The 23,381-nt window shown below is 56.1% G+C and overlaps 1 protein-coding gene across 1 annotated transcript in view; it reads left to right on the top strand.

Moving 5' to 3' along the window:
- The first annotated feature begins 1,363 nt into the window (after positions 1-1,363).
- The window catches only part of LOC140421340 (adhesion G-protein coupled receptor G2-like), a 370,647-nt gene continuing 348,629 nt past the window's right edge, over positions 1,364-23,381 (top strand). Inside the window, exons 1-4 of the mRNA XM_072506010.1 lie at positions 1,364-1,621; positions 1,715-1,811; positions 2,794-3,077; positions 12,787-12,888. Of these exons, the coding sequence (XP_072362111.1) occupies positions 1,411-1,621; positions 1,715-1,811; positions 2,794-3,077; positions 12,787-12,888 (694 nt within the window). The 5' untranslated portion in view covers positions 1,364-1,410. The remainder of the gene's footprint in view (positions 1,622-1,714; positions 1,812-2,793; positions 3,078-12,786; positions 12,889-23,381) is intronic.

Genomic DNA, 23,381 nt, shown 5'->3' with positions numbered 1-23,381 from the left:
TCACTCACTCACTCACACTGACTCACTCACACTCACTCACTCACACTGACTCACTCACTCACTCACAATCACACACTCACACTCACTCACTCACTCACTCACTCACTCACACTCACTCACACTGACTCACTCACTCACTCACACTCACTCACTCACACTGACTCACTCACTCACTCACACTCACTCACACTCACTCACTCACACTCACTCACACTGACTCACTCACTCACAATCACTCACTCACACTCACTCACTCACACTGACTCACTCACTCACTCACTCACAATCACTCATTCACTCACTCACACTGACTGACTCACTCACTCACACTCACTCATTCACGCACTCGCTCACTCACTCACTCACTCACTCACTCACTCACACTGACTCACTCACACTGACTCACTCACTCACTCACACTGACTGACTAACTCACTCACACTCACTCATTCACTCACTCACTCACTCACTCTCACTCACTCACTCACACTGACTCACTCACACTGACTCACTCACACTCACTCACTCACACTCACACTGACTCACACTCACTCACTCACTCACACTGACTCACTCACTCACACTCACTCACGCTCACACTGACTCACTCACTCACACTCACTCACTCACACTGACTCACTCACACTGACTCACTCACACTCACTCACTCACTCACTCACACTGACTCACTCACACTCATTCACTCACACTGACTCACTCACTCACACTGACTCACTCACTCACACTCATTCACTCACACTGACTCACTCATTCACTCATTCACTCACTCACTCACTCACTCACACTGACTCACTCACTCACACTCACTCACTCACACTGACTCACTCACACTGACTCACTCACTCACACTCAGTCTCTCACTCACTCACTCACTCACACTGACTCACTCACTGACTCACTCACTCACACTCACTCACTCACACTCACTCACTCACTCACTCACTCACTGACTCACTCACTCACACTCACTCACACTCACTCACACACTCTCATTCTCACTCACACTCACTCACTCACTCACACTCACTCACTCACTCACACTCACTCACTCTCACAAACAGTGAAATAAAAGCAGTTCTTTAGCTCGGAAGTATTTTGAGTTGTATTAAATAGAAATATTAAAGACTTTATGGTGTTAAAAGGATGTTGTTATCTGCTGAATTGTGTAATGATAAAAGTTAGAATGAGATCATTTCCTTCAGTTCCTGGCTTTTTCTCACAATATTACTTTTGGAAACCTGCTCTTTTCATTGGCTCACCATAAATGTGCCAAGTGACAGACCCGGCACCTATTTCTCAGGTCAAACTCAGTGAATCATTTGTGTGTTTAGGAATGTGCGCCGTGATTACCCCGCCAAGATCCTGCTGAACCTATGCACATCCTTGTTCATGCTGAACATCACCTTCCTAACTGACTCATGGATGGCCTCCTTTAACAGTTACGGGCTGTGTATCACTGTGGCTGCGTCTCTGCATTACTTCCTGCTCGCCTCCTTCACTTGGATGTGTATCGAGGCGATCCACATGTACTTTGCTCTGGTGAAAGTCTTCAATATCTACGTCCGTCACTACATCCTGAAATTCTGCGTGATTGGTTGGGGTGAGTAAAACCTGCTCTGAGCAATTTAAGCTCCAGCCGGTCGGTGACTGTTATCCCCTCTCACCCTCGCCCCATTTGTGACATTCCAAACAGGGATACCAGCCGTTGTGGTGGGAACGTTACTCTGCATCAATGTGGACATTTATGGCGCTGAAACAAACATGAAATCTGCTAATCCAGCAGAAATGTTGTAAGTAGAACATTTTACATTCAATAATTTCTTTCAGAACCTTACCGTGATACCGGCCGCAGGAATGATGCAGCATTCGGATTCGGAGCTTGGGAAACAGCACCTCAGACGGGATTCTCCGAAAACTGGGCGATGGCCGTGACCCGGCGGGGGGTCGGAGAATCCACACCTCTTCTTTCAATGAGACACTTCACACCTTCCAAACTCCACACTGTGTTAAACAATTCCAGATCCTGACCTTTCACCCTGTGACATTTCATTTGGAGCTGATGGTGGTGATTTCCCAATCTGCGGGGATATCCTCTCTTTGTTTTTTTGTCTGATTATCACCTTTATGTCTTGTACCATCCCCAGTTTCTCAGTAAATCTCTCCGACATTGCACCCTGTCACACACATTCCATTCTTTCCCCTCCCCTCCCCAGTTATCCACATTATACTGCATCTGCTATGCATGTACCCACTCACTCAGCCTGTCCAAATCCCGCTGAAGCATCTCTGCATCCTCCTCACAGCTCACCCTCCCACAAAATTTTATATCATCTGCAAATTTGGAGATAATACATTTAGTTCCTTCGTCCAAATCATTAATATATAATGTGAACAGTTGGGGTCCTAGCACAGATTCCTGCCGTACCCCACTAGTCACTGCCTGCCAATCAAATAAAGACCCATTTATTCCAACTTTTTGCTTCCTGTCTGCTAACCAACTTTCTCTCCATCTCGAGACACTACCCACACTCTCAGGCGCTTTAACTTTACGCAGTAACCTGCAATGTGAGACCTTGTCGAAAACCTGAAAGTCTAAATAAACCACATCCACCAGTTCTCCCTGATCAACTCTACTAGTTACAGCTTCAGTACATCCACCGTTTGTGTGGCTGCTGCAATTTATTCGATTATTTATGAGCAATGATAAAATGATAAATTTCTGATTGGATGGAGTAAAATACTGAACAAAATTGTTTCCCTTCTTTTTTCCAGTTGCTGGATGAAGGACGACACAGCGTTCTATCTTTCAGTGGTGGCCTATTTCGGGCTGGTGTTCCTAATAAATGTGTCAATGTTCATTGTTGTGTTGCGTCAGATTCAGACAATGAGGTCCAAGCAGCACAGGAACACGGCCCTGAACATCTTCTCACATCACCTCAAGGGCTGTGCCAGCCTCACCGTCCTGCTGGGTTTAACCTGGGGCTTTACCTTCTTTGCCTGGGGAGAAGCACGATACACTTTCTTGTACCTTTTCTCCATTTTCAATACTCTTCAAGGTAACTGGAATGTTCAATCCCCAAATCACCAAATTCCGCCAGCGGGATTCTCCGTCCCGCCAGCCCCGTTTTCCAGAGAATCCCACTGACGGAGAATCCCGCTGACGGGGAATCCCGCTGACGGGGAATCCCGCTGACGGGGAATCCCGCTGACACAGAATCCCACCGACACAGAATCCCGCTGACGGGGAATCCCGCTGACGGGGAATCCCGCTGACACAGAATCCCACCGACACAGAATCCCGCGGGGGGAGAATCCCACCGACACAGAATCCCACGGGGGGAGAATCCCGCTGACAGAGAATCCCGCTGACGGAGAATCCCGCTGACGGAGAATCCCGCTGACGGAGAATCCCGCTGACGGAGGATCCAGCTGACACAGAATCCCGCTGACACAGAATCCCGCTGACACAGAATCCCGCTGACAGAGAATCCCGCGGGGGGGAGAATCCCGTGGGGGGAGAATCCCGCGGGGGGAGAATCCCGCGGGGGGAGAATCCCGCTGACGGAGAATCCCGCGGGGGGAGAATCCCGCTGACGGAGAATCCCGCGGGGGGAGAATCCCGCTGACGGAGAATCCCGCGGGGGGAGAATCCCGCGGGGGGAGAATCCCGCTGACGGAGAATCCCGCTGACGGAGAATCCCGCTGACGGAGAATCCCACTGACGGAGAATCCCGCTGACGGAGAATCCCGCTGACGGAGAATCCCACTGAGGGAGAATCCCGCTGACAGAGATTCCCGCTGACAGAGAATCCCACTGACGGAGAATCCCACTGACGGAGAATCCCGCTGACACAGAATCCCACCGACACAGAATCCCGCGGGGGGAGAATCCCGCTGACAGAGAATCCCGCTGACAGAGAGGGAGGGAGTCCGTGCCGGGGTGGAGGTTGGGGGGGGGTTCGTGCCGGGGTGGAGGTTGGGGGGGGGGGTCCGTGCCGGGGTGGGGGATGGGGGGTCCGTGCCGGGGTGGAAGTTGGGGGGGGGTCCGTGCCGGGATGGGGGATGGGGGGGTCCGTGCCGGGGAGGGGGATGGGGGGTCCGTTCCGGGGAGGAGGTTGGGGTCCGTGCCGGGGTGGAGGTTGGGGGGGGTCCGTGCCGGGGTGGAGGTTGGGGGGGGTCCGTGCCGGGGAGGGGTATGGGGGGTCCGTGCCGGGGTGGAGGTTGGGGGGAGTTCCGTGCCGGGGTGGAGGTGGGGGGGGCTCCGTGCCGGGGTGGAGGTTGGGGGGGGTCAGTGCCGGGGAGGGGAATGGGGGGTCCGTGCCGGGGTGGAGGTTGGGGTCCGTGCCGGGGAGGGGGATGGGGGGGTCCGTGCCGGGGTGGAGGTTGGGGTCCGTGCCGGGGTGGAGGTTGGGGGGGGGTCCGTGCCGGGGAGGGGGATGCGAGGGCAAGTGAGTTGGTCCACCTGGCCAGGTGCCAGCCTCCAACAGTTGGACCCATGCGGTCCATGCCACCTGGCTGGGGGGAGGAGGGGATATGGGCAATGATGACATGTCGTCGTTCCCCTCCCCCCCACCAGGCCGTCATGTTTTCCGATCAGCGATGTTGGCCGCCGTGGCGGCAACCGCTCATGTCTATGTTGCCCTGGATGAGGAGGAGGAGGAGGAGGAGGAGGAGGAGGAGCGTGCCAGAGAGGCGGCGCAGGCTGCCGCAGAGGGGCAGGCGGCAGCCGCCCAGGCTGGAGGGACACCTGACCGACAGGACGAGGAGGGGGAGGAGGACGTCGCGGCCCCACGGCAACGGAGGCACCCGAGGGCGCCCCGTGTGTACCGGCCCCGGCAGTCATACCAGGACCTCACGGACCGGGAATGCAGGAGGAGACTCCGGATGAGGCGGGAAACCGTGGCACACATCTGCCACCTGCTGGCACACCTGTCACCGCGTGGCACTGGCGGGGGACACCCTCTCCCCGTGTCCGTCAAGGTTACGGTGGCCCTGAACTTTTATGCAACGGGGTCATTCCAGGCACCGAGTGGGGACCTGTCCGGCATATCGCAGACATCGGTGCACCGGTGCATCCGGGCAGTGACAGATGCCCTATATGCCATGGCGCACCGCTACATCCGCTTCCCTGTGGACCGGGCCAGCCAAGATGCCCGGGCCGTGGGCTTCTCTGCCGTGGCCGGGTTCCCCATGGTCCAGGGCGCGATCGATGGGATGCACGTCGCCGTGCGGCCACCTGCAGATAACAGGGCCGTGTTCACCAATAGGAAGGGGACCTATTCGATGAACGTACAGGTGGTCTGCGACCACCGCATGATGATCCTGCACGTCTGCGCCCGTTACCCAGGCAGTGTACACGACTCATACGTGTTGTCGCGGTCATCCATCCCCGGCATGTACGAGGGACGCCATCCCCGGCTGAGGGGCTGGTTGCTGGGTGACAGGGGCTACCCATTGCGATCGTGGCTGATGACGCCTATACGGAGGCCACGCAATGAGGCAGAGAACCGCTACAATGATGCCCATGTAGCGACAAGGGGAGTGATCGAGAGGTGCTTTGGCGTGCTGAAGATGCGTATCAGGTGCCTGGACCTCTCTGGGGGCGCCCTCCAGTATCGGTCAGATAGGGTCGGCCGCATCATTGTGGTGTGCTGTGTCCTGCACAACATAGCCCAGCAGAGGGGCGATGTGCCGCAGGCAGAGGAGGGCCGAGTGGAGGAGCAGCAGTAAGAGGCGCAGTCCTCCCCAGATGAGGGAGATGGGGGTAATGGTCAGGGCAGGCAGGGTAGACACAGGCGGGTGGCTGTCCACCGTTACCGGCTGGCCCAGCGGGCACGGGACAGACTGATAGCCGCCCGCTTCACTGACTAGATGGGCGTGGGAATCGGGTAGTATGGCCACAGACCGCACACCATGGCAACAGCCGACCACCCCCACCCCCCACCCATCCACCCACCCAGCACCCTCACCCCCCTCCCCAACCCCACCCACCCCACCCGCATGCACACCACCCCCCCCCATTGCCGATCCACCTGCGGCACAACGGGCCGGGCTCACACAGTTGCGGGTGGACGCGTGTCTATCGCAGGCCATGGAGGATGATGACAACCCGCCCTGCGGTGAGCTCCTGGCTCCACATCGTTGGACTATGTCTGACCCATGGCCACAGTACCACCATCCACCCGGACCATCCCTGCATGCGGCTGTGACACTGCAGCGCAAGGTCCCGTCCTCTGCCCGGGGGATGTTGATGGCAGCCCAGGGGGAAGGGGGCAGACTCACCTGGGGCTGAGGTAAGACCACCCCTCACACACACACTTGCGCTCAACGTACATGACACCCCCGCACGCTTTGGACAGAGCACAAAGGCAACTTCGGTAGGTGTAACATTGACTTTAATAACCAAAGGAGTTCATGCACGTGCCCTAGCCCCTAAAACCCATCTGTGCCCTGCACCCGTGCCAACTTACTCAGTGTCTAATTGTTTGGCCTTACGGGCCCTTTGACTACGTCTACGTGGTTCCCCAGACGGTACAGCAGAACTGGAGGTGGACTCCTGTGATTCCTGCCCTCTGACACTGGATCCCTTTGGCGGCCGTTTCCTGGGGCGTCCTGGCCTAGATGGGCCAGGCTGCGGCCCGGGCGACTGGGATGGCGAGCTGCCAGCCTGTCCTGCCCGTTGCCCACCCGATGCACCTGGGACGGAAGGGGGGAGTCCGAGGTGTCGCGGTGTACCGGGACCTCCCCTACAGAGGGAGCCGGGACGGACCACACCACCTCCTCCTCCCTCGGGGTGCCCGATGGCCCCCAGGCCTCTACATGGGTGGGGGACGCGAACGGACTGGCCATCCGACGCGCCCCCGACATCTGGCGCTGCCAGTCCTGGAGGCCCGTGCTGGTATCGACAGGGGTCTGCAGGTTTGCAGCCATGGAGCCCAGGGGGTTGTCAAACCCTGTCTGTGACAGTGCGACGCCAGCTCGCACATGGCCACTGGCGCCAATGCCCTCAGCGATGGCCTGCAGAGACTGGGCCATGGCCTGCAGAGACTGGGCTATGGCCTGCTGAGACTGGGCCATGGCCTGCTGAGACTGGGCCATGGCCTGCTGAGACTGGGCCATGGCCTGCAGAGACTGGGCTATGGCCTGCTGAGACTGGGCCATGGCCTGCTGAGACTGGGCCATGGCCTGCTGAGACTGGGCCATGGCCTGCAGAGACTGGGCTATGGCCTGCTGAGACTGGGCCATGGCCTGCTGAGACTGGGCCATGGCCTGCTGAGACTGGGCCATGGCCTGCTGAGACTGGGCTATGGCGTTGAGCGCCTCTGCCATCTGGCGCTGGCACTGGCTCATGGCCTCCTGTGAGAGGGCAGCCATTTCCTGGGCCACAGACGCCGCCTGCACGGAAGGCCCCAGGCCTCGCACACCGTTCCCCATGTCTGACACCGTCGCACCCATTGCCTCCACCGCGGACGCCACCCGTGCGGTGTCGGCCTGGGTGGCACGCATGACCGGCACCACTTCCAGCTCCTGGACGCGGGTGGACTCCTCCACCTGCGACTGCAGCCGCCGCAAGCCACCCGTCACCCTCTTCGCTCGTCTCCGTGTCGGTGGTTGCATCGGATCTATGTGTGGGTGTGGTAACTGCAGGAACCCGGGATCCATCTGGGCGGCAGATGTTCGCTTGGCCTGGGCTGCCCTCCGACCGCCCGGTCCCTCTGCTGCTCCTACCTCCACCTGCTGTACCGGGACGGCTGTGTTGTGCGCACCAGTGAGTGTACCAGACGCCTCATCACTAAAGTGCCCAACCGAGGTGAGTGTTTCTGCGATGGTGGAGGGTGTTGGTGACAGCAGTGGCGTTGTGTCGTGCTCTTCGTCCCACTCTGAGTCCATGGCACTTTGGGGTGGGGGTTCGTCTCCACTCATCCACTCTGAGTCACTGTCCGGTATTTCGTCTTCCTGGGTAGTGGTGTCCCGGGTAGTGGTGTCCCGGGTAGTGGTGTCCTGGGTAGTGGTGTCCTGGGTAGTAGTGTCCCGGGTAGTGGTGTCCTGGGTAGTGGTGTCCCGGGTAGTGGTGTCCCGGGTAGTGGTGTCCTGGGTAGTGGTGTCCTGGGTAGTGGTGTCCTGGGTAGTGGTGTCCTGGGTAGTGGTGTCCTGGCTCGGATGTGACGGGGGCCTGTGGCTGCCCCCCTCGTCGCTGGGTGGTCGCTCCCGCACGTGACGGGGGTGTCGTCTCCCTGTTGCTCCAGGTCTCTCCGTCTCCCGTGGTGTGCGAGGGGCATCCTGCGGGCGTTGCATGCTGGAGGGTCCGGGTCTCTCCGTCTCCGTGGCCTCCGAGGGGCATCCTGCGGGCGTCGCATGCTGGAGGGTCCGTGTCTCTCCGTCTCCCGTGGTCTCCGAGGGGCATCCTGTGGGCGTCGCATGCTGGAGGGTCCAGGTCTCTCCGTCTCCCGTGGTGTGCGAGGGGCATCCTGCGGGCGTCGCATGCTGGAGGGTCCGTGTCTCTCCATCTCCCGTGGCCTCCGAGGGGCATCCTGCGGGCGTCGCATGCTGGAGGGTGCGGGTCTCTCCGTCTCCCGTGGTCTCCGAGGGGCATCCTGCGAGCGGTCTGCATCTGCGGGGATGGGTGCCTGGACGTTTGGTCCTGCGATACACAATGAAGCATGCATGGTTAGACATCAGGCAGTGATCAGGTGATACGGGGGAGGGGGATATAGGGGAGGGGGGATATGGGGACGGGCTGTTGGTGGCTCACTTGCTATTACGCCCCCGACCTCTGCATCAGCAACCTCCCGGTCCTCAGGTCCGCCAGCCAGTTCCAGGACCCTTTCCTCGTGTACGGTCAGTGGCCTCTCATCAGCGGGCCCTCCTCCAGTCCTCACATGCTCACTATTGTTGTGTGCGCGCTTCTCCTGGGGGGGGGGGGGGGGGGTGGTGGCAGAGGTAAAAGGCAACACTGTTAGGCAGGTATATGAATGCACGCCATCGGTTGCGCGTGCATTGCAGAGGGTAAGGTTAGGGCTGGATTCACTTGGGGATATGGGGGTATGGGGGAGGGGGGATATGGGGGAGGGGGGATATGGGGAAGGGGGGATATGGGGAGGGGGGATATGGGGGAGGGGGGATATGGGGGAGGGGGGATATGGGGGAGAGGGGATATGGGGAGGGGGATATGGGGGAAGGGGGGATATGGTGAAGGGGGATATGGGGGAAGGGGATATGGGGGAAGGGGGATATGGGGGAGGGGGGATATGGGGGAGGGGGGATATGGGGGAAGGGGGATATGGGGGAGGGGGGGATATGGGGGAGGGGGTCATATGGGGGAAGGGGGGATATGGGGAGGGGGACATGGGGGGATATGGGGAAGGGGGGATATGGGGAGGGGGATATGGGGGAGGGGGATATGGGGGAAGGGGGGTATGGGGGAGGGGGGATATGGGGAGGGGTGTTATGGGGGAGGGGGGATATGGGGAAGGGGGGATATGGGGGAGGGGGGATATGGGGGAGGGGGGATATGGGGGATATGGGGGAAGGGGGGACATGGGGGAGGGGGGACATGGGGGAGGGGGGACATGGGGGAGGGGGACATGGGGGAGGGGGGACATGGGGGAGGGGGGACATGGGGGAGGGGGGACATGGGGGAAGGGGAGATATGGGGGAGGGGGGATATGGGGGAGGGGTGTTATGGGGGAGGGGGGATATGGGGGAGGGGGGATATGGGGGATATGGGGAGGGGGGATATGGGGAGGGGGGATATGGGGGAGGGGGGATATGGGGGAAGGGGGGACATGGGGGAGGGGGGACATGGGGGAGGGGGGACATGGGGGAGGGGGGACATGGGGGAGGGGGGACATGGGGGAGGGGGGACATGGGGGATATGGGGGAGGGGGGATATGGGGGATATGGGGGAGGGGGGATATGGGGGAGGGGGGATATGGGGGATATGGGGGACGCTCACCCTGCCTGCTCTGATGAGGTCGTTCACCTTCTTGTGGCACTGGGTGCCTGTCCGTGGTGTCAGGGCCGCAGCGGTGACGGACTCTGCCACTTCCCTCCACAGACGCCGGCTGTGGCGTGGGGCAACTCTGCGGCCGTGCCCGGGATACAGGGCGTCCCTCCTCTGCTCCACCGCGTCCAGGAGCGCCTCCACATCGCGTGACTCGAACCTCGGGGCTGCGCGGCGGCCAGCCATCCGGTCGGGTGTTCCGGTCGGGTGTTCCGGTCGGGTGGGGGGGAGCAGCGCGGCCTTATGAGCCGTCACGCCGTGCAGCGCGTATGACGCTGCACGGCGTGAATCACTGCGCAAGCGCGGATCCCGTTACGTCGCTGCTAGCCCATTTCGGGCCGGAGACTTTCGACCCATTTTTCCGACGTGACGCAAGTCGGATTTGCACCGTTTTTTGCGCCGATCGGCGGACTTTCCGCCGATAACGGAGAATTTCGCCCCATTTGTGGGTGACCGATTCAAAGTGTTTAAAGGGTTCGAAAGGGTCGATAGAGAGAAACTGTTTCCTCTGCTGGAGGGAACCCTGAACAAGGGGCAATCATTGTCAAATTCAAGCCAAGCCATTCAGGAGTGGTGTCAAAGAGCAAGTCTGTACCCAGCGGCCTGGAAGCTTCACCCGGAGCATTGTGCACAATATTGGACTCCTTGGGCTGGGTGGTCCAGTTTGAAGACTAAGTGCTGATGCCGGAGTGGGAACTCTGGCTTTACCTGCGGATACGAACGGGGAATTGCCGGGTTCGTGGCCGTGCCCGGAGGTGGCCTGCTGTTGCCGTGGCGTCCAACATGGCGCCGGCCGCACATGGATCCGGCCCCCCAGTAACCCCCCTCACCACCCCCCATCAGTGCCCCCCAGCACCTGCCTGCGGAACGGCTCATCCCCCCCCCCCCCCCCCCCACCGGGCGGCCGATCGCCGAACGCGATATCGCCAACGGTGACCGGAGAATCCCGCCGCTTATTTATGGAAAGGTGTAAATGTGTTCAGTTCCGAGAGGGTCACTAGACTAACACCAGGAATAGATGGCTTGTCTTAGAAGGAAAGTATGGAGAGATTAGGTTTATATCCACTGGAGTTTAGCAGAGTGAGAGGCGACTTGAGCAAAACCTTTAATACCCTGAGGGGTGTGGACAGGGTGGGTGTGGACAGGGTGGGTGTGGACAGGGTGGGTGTGGACAGGGTGGGTGTGGACAGGGTGGGTGTGGACAGGGTGGGTGTGGACAGGGTGGGTGTGGACAGGGTGGGTGTGGACAGGGTGGGTGTGGACAGGGTGGGTGTGGACAGGGTGGGTGTGGACAGGGTGGGTGTGGACAGGGTGGGTGTGGACAGGGTGGGTGTGGACAGGGTGGGTGTGGACAGGGTGGGTGTGGACAGGGTGGGTGTGGACAGGGTGGGTGTGGACAGGGTGGGTGTGGACAGGGTGGGTGTGGACAGGGTGGGTGTGGACAGGGTGGGTGTGGACAGGGTGGGTGTGGACAGGGTGTGGACAGGGTGGGTGTGGACAGGGTGGGTGTGGACAGGGTGGGTGTGGACAGGGTGGGTGTGGACAGGGTGGGTGTGGACAGGGTGGGTGTGGACAGGGTGTGGACAGGGTGGGTGTGGACAGGGTGGGTGTGGACAGGGTGGGTGTGGACAGGGTGTGGACAGGGTGGGTGTGGACAGGGTGGGTGTGGACAGGGTGGGTGTGGACAGGGTGGGTGTGGACAGGGTGGGTGTGGACAGGGTGGGTGTGGACGGGGTGTGGACAGGGTGGGTGTGGACAGGGTGGGTGTGGACAGGGTGGGTGTGGACAGGGTGGGTGTGGACAGGGTGGGTGTGGACAGGGTGGGTGTGGACAGGGTGGGTGTGGACAGGGTGGGTGTGGACAGGGTGTGGACAGGGTGGGTGTGGACAGGGTGGGTGTGGACAGGGTGGGTGTGGACAGGGTGTGGACAGGGTGGGTGTGGACAGGGTGGGTGTGGACAGGGTGGGTGTGGACAGGGTGGGTGTGGACAGGGTGGGTGTGGACAGGGTGGGTGTGGACAGGGTGGGTGTGGACAGGGTGGGTGTGGACAGGGTGGGTGTGGACAGGGTGGGTGTGGACAGGGTGGGTGTGGACAGGGTGTGGACAGGGTGGGTGTGGACAGGGTGGGTGTGGACAGGGTGGGTGTGGACAGGGTGGGTGTGGACAGGGTGGGTGTGGACAGGGTGTGGACAGGGTGGGTGTGGACAGGGTGTGGACAGGGTGGGTGTGGACAGGGTGGGTGTGGACAGGGTGGGTGTGGACAGGGTGGGTGTGGACAGGGTGGGTGTGGACAGGGTGGGTGTGGACAGGGTGGTTCCTCTTGTCGGAGAATCTAGAGCCAGGGGTCACTATTTAAGAATAAGGGGTCGCTCATTTAAGACCGAGATGAGCAATGCTTTTCCTCAGAGGGGTGGGACTGGGACCTTCGTCCTCGAAAGGCTGCGCAAGCAGAATGTTTGAATATTTTTAAGGCAGAACGAGATAGATTGTTGATTAATAACAAGGGGGTGAAAGGTTATTGGGGGGGGCAGGAACGTGGGATTGAAGTTACGATCAGACCAGCCATGATCGTATTGAATGGCGGAGCTGACTCGAGGGGCCGAATGGTCTCCTCTTGTTTTCGCCCCCAGACTTGGACAGAGTGATTCTGTTTCTATCTTAACCAAGTGGCTGGAATGTGAATCAATGAGAAACAAATTTATTTTGTCCCAGGGCCGTGCTGGAGAACGGAAATGTTTAAATTATTTGTTTAATTTTCACAGGATTCTTCATCTTCATATTTCACTGCGTGAGGAAGGATAATGTTCGGAACCAATGGAGAATTCACCTCTGCTGTGGCAAATTTCAACTTAGCGAGTATTCTGGTGAGAGTATTTACTGGCGATTGTTCAGATTACTCTTTCCAAACGGAGTTAATTCTCAAATTGCACAATGCTGGGATTTGAATTCAGCATTCCTCAAAGTAGAAAGTTAGCAGAACTGGATGGGATGGGATGCATTCTAGATTCCTGTGCGAATTAGAGTAAAGATAATTGAGGTCTAGACATGATCTTCGAATCACCCTTAGGTGTGGGAGTAGTGTCAGAGGACTGGACGATTGAAACTATCACACCCCTGTTCAAAACAAAGTAAGGGTATTATCCTAATGGTTATTGGCCAATAAAGCTAATATCGGTGGTCAGGAAAGAATCATAGAATTTACAGTGCAGAAGGAGGCCATTCGGCCCATCAGGTCTGCACTGACCCTTGGAAAGAGCACCCTACATAATCCCACACCTCTACCCTACCCCAGTAACACCACCTAACATTTTGGACACTAAGGGGTAATTTATCACGGCCAATCCACCTAACCTGCACGTCTTTGGACTGTGGGAGGAAACCCATGTATACACGGGGAGAATGTGCAGACTCCGCACATACAGTCACCCGAGGCCGGAATTGGACCCGGGACCCTGGCACTGTGAGGCAGCAGTGCTAACCACTGTGCCACCGTGCCACCCATAAGCTTTCAAAATAATAACAAAAACAGAGAATACTGGACAATCTCAGCAGCTTTGGCACAGCTTCTGTGGAGAGAGATGGAACTAACATTTTGAGTCTGGATGACTCTTTGCCAAGAGCAAGGGGTCAGGAGGGCTAGAAGGGGTCACGAAAAGTCATTGGCGAATAGGGTGATGCGCGATCAATTACACTCAAGACAAAGTGATTTCATAACTGAGGCTTTAATCGACTAGAACTTGTTCCCAGCAGCTTCGGTACAGAAAGTGAAGGCTGCTGGGACGGCATCGGTTCTTATACTCCGCCTGTCAGGGCGGAGCTACGTAATACAGCCAATGGTAGACTCCTGGGTCTAACCAATGGTCATCAGCCTCTTAGGTACCGCAATACCTGATAATACCACATTCACCCCCTGTTAAAAAAGAGTCCGGCGGGGGTGGTGGCCAGTGGTAACAGTCGCCTTTAACATGGTATGATCAGGTATGGAGGTACCGTGCAGTCGAGGATATTTACAACAGTTAAAGTCACAGCGAAGCAATCAGTCGATCGGGTGGCCTGGTCGTCCTTCTGGAGCGTCTGGGCTTCGGTGGTGATTCTGGTGGGGGTCCCGGTGGTTGCGACTCCGGGAGCGTGGTTTCGGCCTCCCTGGCAGCTTTGTCACCCCTAGGCGGCGCTGTTGGGGAAAACGGTTGACACGAGGGGGGGGTGCGCCTGTAGGGGGCATCGGTGGGTGGGCGGGCCAAGGCAGGAGTGGCAGGAGTACTGACCCCTCCCACTGCTGTGGGGGGGGGGGTAATGGTTCGGAAGCGCGTGGGGTTCCGGCGGGCGGCAGGTCCCGAAGGGCAGGGCAGGGGATGTCTGGGCAGGGGATGGCGAATGGGAACCGGGAGTACTCGTCAATCACGTTCAGGAAATGCGTGTTGCCGGCCGCCAGGGGACGCTGCGTAGGCGTACTGGGGGTTGGTGTGCAGCAGGTGGACCCTCTCGACCAACGGGTCCGACTTGTGCGCCCGCACGTGCTTCCGAAGCAGGATGGGTCCGGGCGTCGCTAGCCAGGTTGGGAGCGTGGTCCCGGAGGAGGACTTCCTGGGGAAAACAAGGAGATGTTCATGAGGTGTCTGATTTGTGGTTGTACAGAGCAGCGACCGGATGGAGTGGAGGGCCATCGGGAGGACTTCCTGCCAGCGGGAGACTGGGAGATTCCTGGACCGTAGGGCCAGTAGGACGGTCTTCCAGACCGTTCCGTTCTCCCTCTCCACCTGTCCGTTCCCCCGGGGGTTGTAACTGGTCGTCCTGCTCAAGACGATGCCCTTGCTGAGCAGGAATTGACGCAGTTCGTCGCTCATAAAGGAGGACTCCCTGTCACTGTGTATGTATGCGGGGAAACCGAACAGTGTAAAGATACCCTGGAGGGCCTTGATGACGGTGGTTGTGGTCATGTCTGGGCAGGGGTTGGCGAATGGGAACCGGGAGTACTCATCAATCACGTTCAGGAAATACGTGTTGTGGTCGGTGGAGGGGAGGGGGCCTTTGAAATCCATGCTGAGGCGTTCAAAGGGACGGAAAGCCTTTATCAGGTGCGCCCTCTCTGGCCGGTAGAAGTGCGGTTTGCACTCCGTGCAGATTTGGCTGTCCCTGGTGACTGTCCTGACCTCCTCGATGGAGTAGGGCAGGTTGCGGGTCTTGATGAAGTGGAAGAAACGAGTAACCCCCGGTGGCAGAGGTCCTCGTGGAGGGCTCAGAGGTGGTCCACTTGTGCAGTGGCACAAGTGCCGCGGGACAGGGCATCAGGAGGCTCGTTTAGCTTCCCTGGATGGTACAAGATCTCGTAGTTGTAGGTGGAGAGCTCGATCCTCCACCGCAAGATCTTGTCGTTTTTAATCTTGCCCCGCTGTGCATTATCGAACATGAAGGCTACCGACTGTTGGTCGGTGAGGAGAGTGAATCTCTTGCCGGCCAGGTAATGCCTCCAGTGTCGCACAGCTTCTACTATAGCTTGTGCCTCTTTTTCGACCGAGGAGTGGTGAATTTCGGAAGCGTGGAGGGTACGGGAGAAGAAGGCCACGGGTCTGCCCGCTTGGTTGAAGGTGGCCGCCAGAGCTACGTCGGACGTATCGCTCTCGACCTGGAAGGGGAGGAACTCGTCGATGGCGCGCATCGTGGCCTTTGCAATGTCTGCTTTGATGCGGCTGAAGGCCTGGCGGGCCTCCGTTGACAGGGGGAAAGTTGTGGACTGGATTAGGGGTCGGGCTTTGTCTGCTTAGTTGGGGACCCACTGCGCGTAATAGCTGAAAAACCCGAGGCAGCGCTTCAGGGCTTTGGGGCAGTGAGGGAGGGGGAACTCCATAAGGGGGCGCATGCGTTCAGGATCGGGGCCTATAACTCCATTTCGCACTACGTAGCCTAGAATGGCTCGACGGTCGGTGCTAAACACGCATTTATCCTTATTGTACGTCAGGTTAAGGGTTTTTGCGGTCTGGAGGAATTTGCGGAGGTTGGTATCGTGGTCCTGCTGGTCGTGGCCGTAGATGGTGATGTTGTCAAGATACGGGAACGTTGCGCGTAAGCCGTACCGGTCAACCATTCGGTCCATCTCTTGCTGGAAGACCGAGACCCCGTTCGTGACACCGAAGGGAACCCTTAAAAATTGGTAGAGCCGCCCATCTGCTTCGAAGGTAGTGTACTGGCGGTCACCATTACGGAGGGGTAGCTGGTGGTAGGCAGACTTGAGATCCACCGTGGAGAAGACCTTGTATTGTGCGATCCTATTTACCAGGTCGGCTATACGGGGGAGAGGGTACGCGTCCAGCTGCGTAAACCTGTTGATGGTCTGGCTGTAGTCAATGACCATCCTATGCTTCTCCCCGGTCTTTACCACCACTACTCGAGCTCTCCAGGGACTGTTGCTCGCTTCGATGACCCATTCCCCAAGCAGCCATTGGACCTCGGACCTGATGAAGGTCCGGTCCTGGGCGCTGTACCGTCTGCTCCTGGTGGCGACGGGTTTGCAATCCGGGGTGAGGTTCACAAACAGGGAAGGCGGGTCGACTTTAAGGGTCGCGAGGCCGCAGACAGTAAGGGGAGGTATAGGGCTGCCGAATTTAAAGGTCAGGCTTTGCAAGTTACATTGGAAGTCCAGCCCCAGGAGGGTAGCCGCGCAGAGGTGCGGCAGGACATACAGGCGGAAATTGTCGAATTTCCTGCCTTGGACAGTGAGGTTCGCTAGGCAGAACCCCTTTATCCTCACCGAGTGTGACCCGGTGGGTTACAAGTGAACAGCGCCTTACCGTGTCGAGGTGAACAAAACTTTCCGTGCTCCCAGAGTCAATCATCGTGGCCGTTGATGAGGACCGTCGTTGTAGCCGTTGCGAGTGTCCGGGGCCGACTTTGGTCCAGTGTCGCCGAGGGCAGATGAAGCAGTTGCGAGTTCTGATTGGGCAGCGTGTAGTCGGCCAAGATGGCGTCACCCATGGGTCGCACATGGTGTCCGGGGATGGACAAGATGGCGGCGGGGATGGACAAAATGGCGGCGCCCACCCGTCCAGCGTGGTCCGGGGGGCAAGACAGCCGTGCCCGTGGGTCGCACGTGGCCCTAGGATAGGGCGGTGGCGGTGAGCGCTGGCCGGTCGGGGCCTGAAGGGGGGGTTGCCGAGGCGGTCCGGAGTCGCTGGAGACCGCGGGCCTGGCAGACCCCCACAAAGTGGCCCTTCTTGCCGCACCCTTTGCAGGCGGCGGTGCGGGCCGGGCAGCGCGGGCGGGGATGATTCGCCTGCCCGCAGAAGAAACAGTGGGGCCCGGCGCCGTTAGCGGGCCGTCTCGTAGCGCACTTGCGGGGTCAGGGGGAAGGTCTGTGGGGCTGCCGCTGCGGGGTGCCACGCAGCCCAGGGGGCTGCCGCGCGGTCGGGCGCATAGGACTGCGCGTTTTTGTAGGCAACGTCCATGGACCCTGCCAGGGCCCGTGCCTCTCTAAGTCCCAGGGTGTCCCTTTCTCGGAGTCTTCGGCGGATATCTGAGGAGCTCATACCTGCTACAAAAGCATCCCTGATTAAAAGTTCCGTGTGCTCGCTCCCCGAAACTTACGGGCAGCCACAGTTTCGGCCCAGCACCAGTAGCACCCGGTAGAAATTTTCCAACGATTCCCCGGGGCTTTGCCGTCTCGTAGCAAGCAGGTGACGTGTGTAGATCTGATTCACAGGGCGGATATAATGTCCTTCCAACAGTTCGATCGTGGCATCATAGTTCTCTGCCTCCTCGATAAGGGGGTAGATCCCAGGGCTGACCCTTGAGCGCAGGAGATGCATTTTATGTCCTTCAGTGGGGGTGCCTCCGGCCGTCTCCAGGTAGCCTTTAAAGCACGCCAGCCAGTGTTTAAATATTGCAGCCGCGTTCTCCGCATGGGGGCTGAGTACAGAAAGTGAAGGCTGCTGGGACGGCACTATCTCTTATACTCCGCCTATCAGGGCGGAGCTACGTAACAACAGCCAATGGTAGACTGCTGGGTCTAACCAATGGTCATCAGCATCTTAGGTACCGCAATACCTGGTACTACCACATTGGGTTAAGGAAAATCCCAAGGCTTTCGATACGTACATAAAAAACAAGAGGGGAGCCAGATAAATGGTGGACCCACTGAAGGACAGGCCAGGAAATCTATGTGTGGAGCCAGAGGAAATGGGCGAGGTACTAAATGAATACTTTGCATCAGTATTCACCAAAGAGAAGGAATTGGTAGATGTTGAGTCTGGAGAAGGGGGTGTAGATAGCCTGGGTCACATTGAGATCCAAAAAGACCAGGTGTTGGTGTTGGGCGTCTTAAGGTAGATAAGTCCCCAGGGCCTGATGGGATCTACCCCAGAATACTGAAGGAGGCTGGAGAGGAAATTGCTGAGGCCTTGACAGAAATCTTTGCATCCTCGCTGTCTTCAGGTGATGTCCCTGAAGACTGGAGAATAGCCAATGTTGTTCCTCTGTTTAAGAAGGGTAGCAAGGATAATCCAGGGAACTACAGGCCGGTGAGCCTTATATCAGTGGTCGGGAAATTACTGGAGAGAATTCTTCGAGACAGGGTCTACTCCCATTTGGAAAATAAATGGACATTTTAATGAGAGGCAGCACAGTTTTGAGAAGGGGAGGTCGTGTCTCACTAACTTGATAGAGTTTTTCGAGGAGGTCACAAAGATGATTGATGCAGGTAGGGCAGTGGATGTTGTCCATATGGACTTCAGTAAGGCCTTTGACAAGGTCCCTCATGGCAGACTGGTACAAAAGGTGAAGTCACACAGGATCAGGGGTGAGCTGGCAAGGTGGATACAGAACTGGCTAGGTCATAGAAGGCAGAGAGTAGCAATGGAAGGATGATTTTCTAATTGGAGGGCTGTGACCAGTGGTGTTCCACAGGGATCAGTGCTGAGACCTTTGCTGTTCGTAGTATATTTAAATGATTTGGAGGAAAATGTAACTGGTCTGATTAGTAAGTTTGCAGACGACACAAAGGTTGGTGGAATTGCGGATAGCGATGAGGACCGTCAGAGGATACAACAGGATTTAGATCGTTTGGAGACTTGGGCGGAGAGATGGCAGATGGAGTTTAATCCGGACAAATGTGAGGTAATGCATTTTGGAAGGTCTAATGCAGGTAGGGAATAGACAGTGTATGGTAGAACCCTCAAGAGTATTGACAGTCAGAGAGTTCTAGGTGTACAGGTCCAGAGGTCACTGAAAGGGGCAACACAGGTGGAGAAGGTAGTCAAGAAGGCATACGGCATGCTTGCCTTCATTGGCCGGGGCATTGAGTATAAGAATTGGCAAGTCATGTTGCAGCTGTATAGAACCTTAGTTAGGCCACACTTGGAGTATAGTGTTCAATTCTGGTCGCCACACTACCAGAAGGATGTGGAGGCTCTAGAGAGGGTGTAGAAGAGATTTACCAGAATGTTGCCTGGTATGGAGGGCATTAGCTATGAGGAGCGGTTGAATAAACTCAGTTTGTTCTCACTGGAACGACGGAGGTTGAGGGGAGACCTGATTGAGGTCTTCAAAATTATGAGGGGCATAGACAGAGTGGATAGTCAGAGGCTTTTCCCCAGGGTAGAGGGGTCAATTACTAGGGGGCATAGGTTTAAGGTGAGAGGGGCAAGGTTTAGAGGAGATGTACGAGGCAAGTTTTTTACGCAGAGGGTAGTGGGTGCCTGGAACTCACTGCCGGAGGAGGTGGTGGAAGCAGGGACGATAGTGACATTTAAGGGGCATCTTGACAAATATATGAATAGGATGGGAATAGAAGGATACAGACCCAGGAAGTGTAGAAGATTGTAGTTTAGTCGGGCAGCATGGTCGGCACGGGCTTGGAGGGCCGAAGGGCCTGTTCCTGTGCTGTACATTTCTTTGTTCTTTGTTCTTTGTTCAAAGCTGATTTCAAATATTATTTCAAAATAATAAGATGGAGCATGACGAAATAAAAACAGCATTGATACGAAAGAATATGGGGGAGGAATTAAATACCATTCCCATCACTAAAGAAGTAGAATTAGAGAAACTAATGGCACGAAAGGCTGATTAGTCCCCTGATGGTTTGCATCCTCGGATTCTAACAGAAGTAGCTGCAAAGATAGTGGATGCATTGGTTTTAATTTTCCAAAAATCCTTGGATTCTGTAGAAGTAGCAGACGATTGGAAAACTGCCCCTTTTCAAAAAGGGAGGGCAAAAAGTGTGTAACTGTAGGCCGATTAGCCGAACATTCTTGGCAGTGTGGATGAGCAGAGAGATCTCGGTGTCCGTGTACATAGACCCCTGAAAGTTGCCACCCAGGTTGAGAGGGTTGTTAAGAAGGCGTACGGTGTGTTAGCTTTTATTGGTAGAGGGATTGAGTTTCGGGGCCATGAGGTCATGTTGCAGCTGTACAAAACTCTGGTGCGGCCGCATTTGGAGTATTGCGTGCAATTCTGGTCGCCGCATTATAGGAAGGATGTGGAAGCATTGGAAAGGGTGCAGAGGAGATTTACCAGAATGTTGCCTGGTATGGAGGGAAAATCTTATGAGGAAAGGCTGAGGGACTTGAGGCTGTTTTCGTTAGAGAGAAGAAGGTTAAGAGGTGACTTAATTGAGGCATACAAAATAATCAGAGGACTGGATAGGGTGGACAGTGAGAGCCCTTTTCCTCGGGTGGTGATGTCTAGCACGAGGGGACATAGCTTTAAATTGAGGGGAGATAGATATAAGACAGATGTCAGAGGTAGGTTCTTTACTCAGAGAGTAGTAAGGGTGTGGAATGCCCTGCCTGCAACAGTAGCGGACTCGCCAACACTAAGGGCATTCAAATGGTCATTGGATAAACAAATGGATGATAAGGGAATAGTGTAGATGGGCTTTAGAGTGGTTTCACAGGTCGGCGCAACATCGAGGGCCGAAGGGCCTGTACTGCGCTGTAATGTTCTATGTTCTATGGGGTGTTTGTGATGATCCCCGACATGGGGTGTTTGTGATGATCCCCGATATGGGGTGTTTGTGATGATCCCCGATATGGGGTGTTTGTGATGATCCCCGATATGGGGTGTTTGTGATGATCCCCGATATGGGGTGTTTGTGATGATCCCCGATATGGGGTGTTTGTGATGATCCCCGATATGGAGTGTTTGTGATAATCCCCGATATGGAGTGTTTGTGATGATCCCCGATATGGGGTGTTTGTGATGATCCCCGATATGGAGTGTTTGTGATGATCCCCGATATGGGGTGTTTGTGATGATCCCCGATATGGGGTGTTTGTGATGATCCCCGATATGGGGTGTTTGTGATGATCCCCGATATGGGGTGTTTGTGATGATCCCCGATATGGGGTGTTTGTGATGATCCCCGATATGGGGTGTTTGTGATGATCCCCGATATGGAGTGTTTGTGATGATCCCCGATATGGGGTGTTTGTGATGATCCCCGATATGGAGTGTTTGTGATGATCCCCGATATGGGGTGTTTGTGATGATCCCCGATATGGGGTGTTTGTGATGATCCCCGATATGGGGTGTTTGTGATGATCCCCGATATGGGGTGTTTGTGATGATCCCCGATATCGAGTGTTTGTGATGATCCCCGATATGGGGTGTTTGTGATGATCCCCGATATGGGGTGTTTGTGATGATCCCCGATATGGGGTGTTTGTGATGATCCCCGATATGGGGTGTTTGTGATAATCTCTGATATGGGGTGTTTGTGATGATCCCCGATATGGAGTGTTTGTGATGATCCCCGATATGGAGTGTTTGTGATGATCCCCGATATGGAGTGTTTGTGATGATCCCCGATATGGAGTGTTTGTGAAGATCCCCGATATGGAGTGTTTGTGATGATACCCGATATGGGGTGTTTGTGATGATCCCCGATATGGGGTGTTTGTGATGATCCCCGATATGGAGTGTTTGTGATGATCCCCGATATGGAGTGTTTGTGATGATCCCCGATATGGAGTGTTTGTGAAGATCCCCGATATGGAGTGTTTGTGATGATACCCGATATGGGGTGTTTGTGATGATCCCCGATATGGAGTGTTTGTGATGATCCCCGATATGGAGTGTTTGTGAAGATCCCCGATATGGGGTGTTTGTGATGATCCCCGATATGGAGTGTTTGTGATGATCCCCGATATGGGGTGTTTGTGATGATCCCCGATATGGGGTGTTTGTGATGATCCTCGATATGGGGTGTTTGTGATTATCCCCGATATGGAGTGTTTGTGATGATCCCCGATATGGGGTGTTTGTGATGATCCCCGATATGGGGTGTTTGTGATGATCCCCGATATGGAGTGTTTGTGATGATACCCGATATGGGGTGTTTGTGATGATCCCCGATATGGGGTGTTTGTGATGATCCCCGATATGGAGTGTTTGTGATGATCCCCGATATGGAGTGTTTGTGATGATCCCCGATATGGAGTGTTTGTGAAGATCCCCGATATGGAGTGTTTGTGATGATACCCGATATGGGGTGTTTGTGATGATCCCCGATATGGAGTGTTTGTGATGATCCCCGATATGGGGTGTTTGTAATGATCCCCGATATGGGGTGTTTGTGATTATCCCCGATATGGAGTGTTTGTGATGATCCCCGATATGGGGTGTTTGTGATGATCCCCGATATGGGGTGTTTTTGGAAGATCCCCGATATGGAGTGTTTGTGATGATACCCGATATGGGGTGTTTGTGATGATCCCCGATATGGGGTGTTTGTGATGATCCCCGATATGGAGTGTTTGTGATGATCCCCGATATGGAGTGTTTGTGATGATCCCCGATATGGAGTGTTTGTGAAGATCCCCGATATGGAGTGTTTGTGATGATACCCGATATGGGGTGTTTGTGATGATCCCCGATATGGAGTGTTTGTGATGATCCCCGATATGGGGTGTTTGTGATTATCCCCGATATGGAGTGTTTGTGATGATCCCCGATATGGGGTGTTTGTGAAGATCCCCGATATGGGGTGTTTGTGATGATCCCCGATATGGAGTGTTTGTGAAGATCCCCGATATGGAGTGTTTGTGATGATCCCCGATATGGGGTGTTTGTGATGATCCCCGATATGGAGTGTTTGTGATGATCCCCGATGTGGAGTGTTTGTGATGATCCCCGATATGGAGTGTTTGTGAAGATCCCCGATATGGAGTGTTTGTGATGATCCCCGATATGGAGTGTTTGTGAAGATCCCCGATATGGGGTGTTTGTGATGATCCCCGATATGGGGTGTTTGTGATGACCCCCGATATGGGGTGTTTGTGATGATCCCCGATATGGGGTGTTTGTGATGATCCCCGATATGGAGTGTTTGTGATGATCCCCGATATGGGGTGTTTGTGATAATCCCCGA

Source organism: Scyliorhinus torazame, chromosome 5 (assembly GCF_047496885.1).
Source record: "Scyliorhinus torazame isolate Kashiwa2021f chromosome 5, sScyTor2.1, whole genome shotgun sequence".
Taxonomy (NCBI): Eukaryota; Metazoa; Chordata; class Chondrichthyes; order Carcharhiniformes; family Scyliorhinidae; genus Scyliorhinus; species Scyliorhinus torazame.
This window is presented reverse-complemented; position numbering and strand designations above follow the sequence as displayed.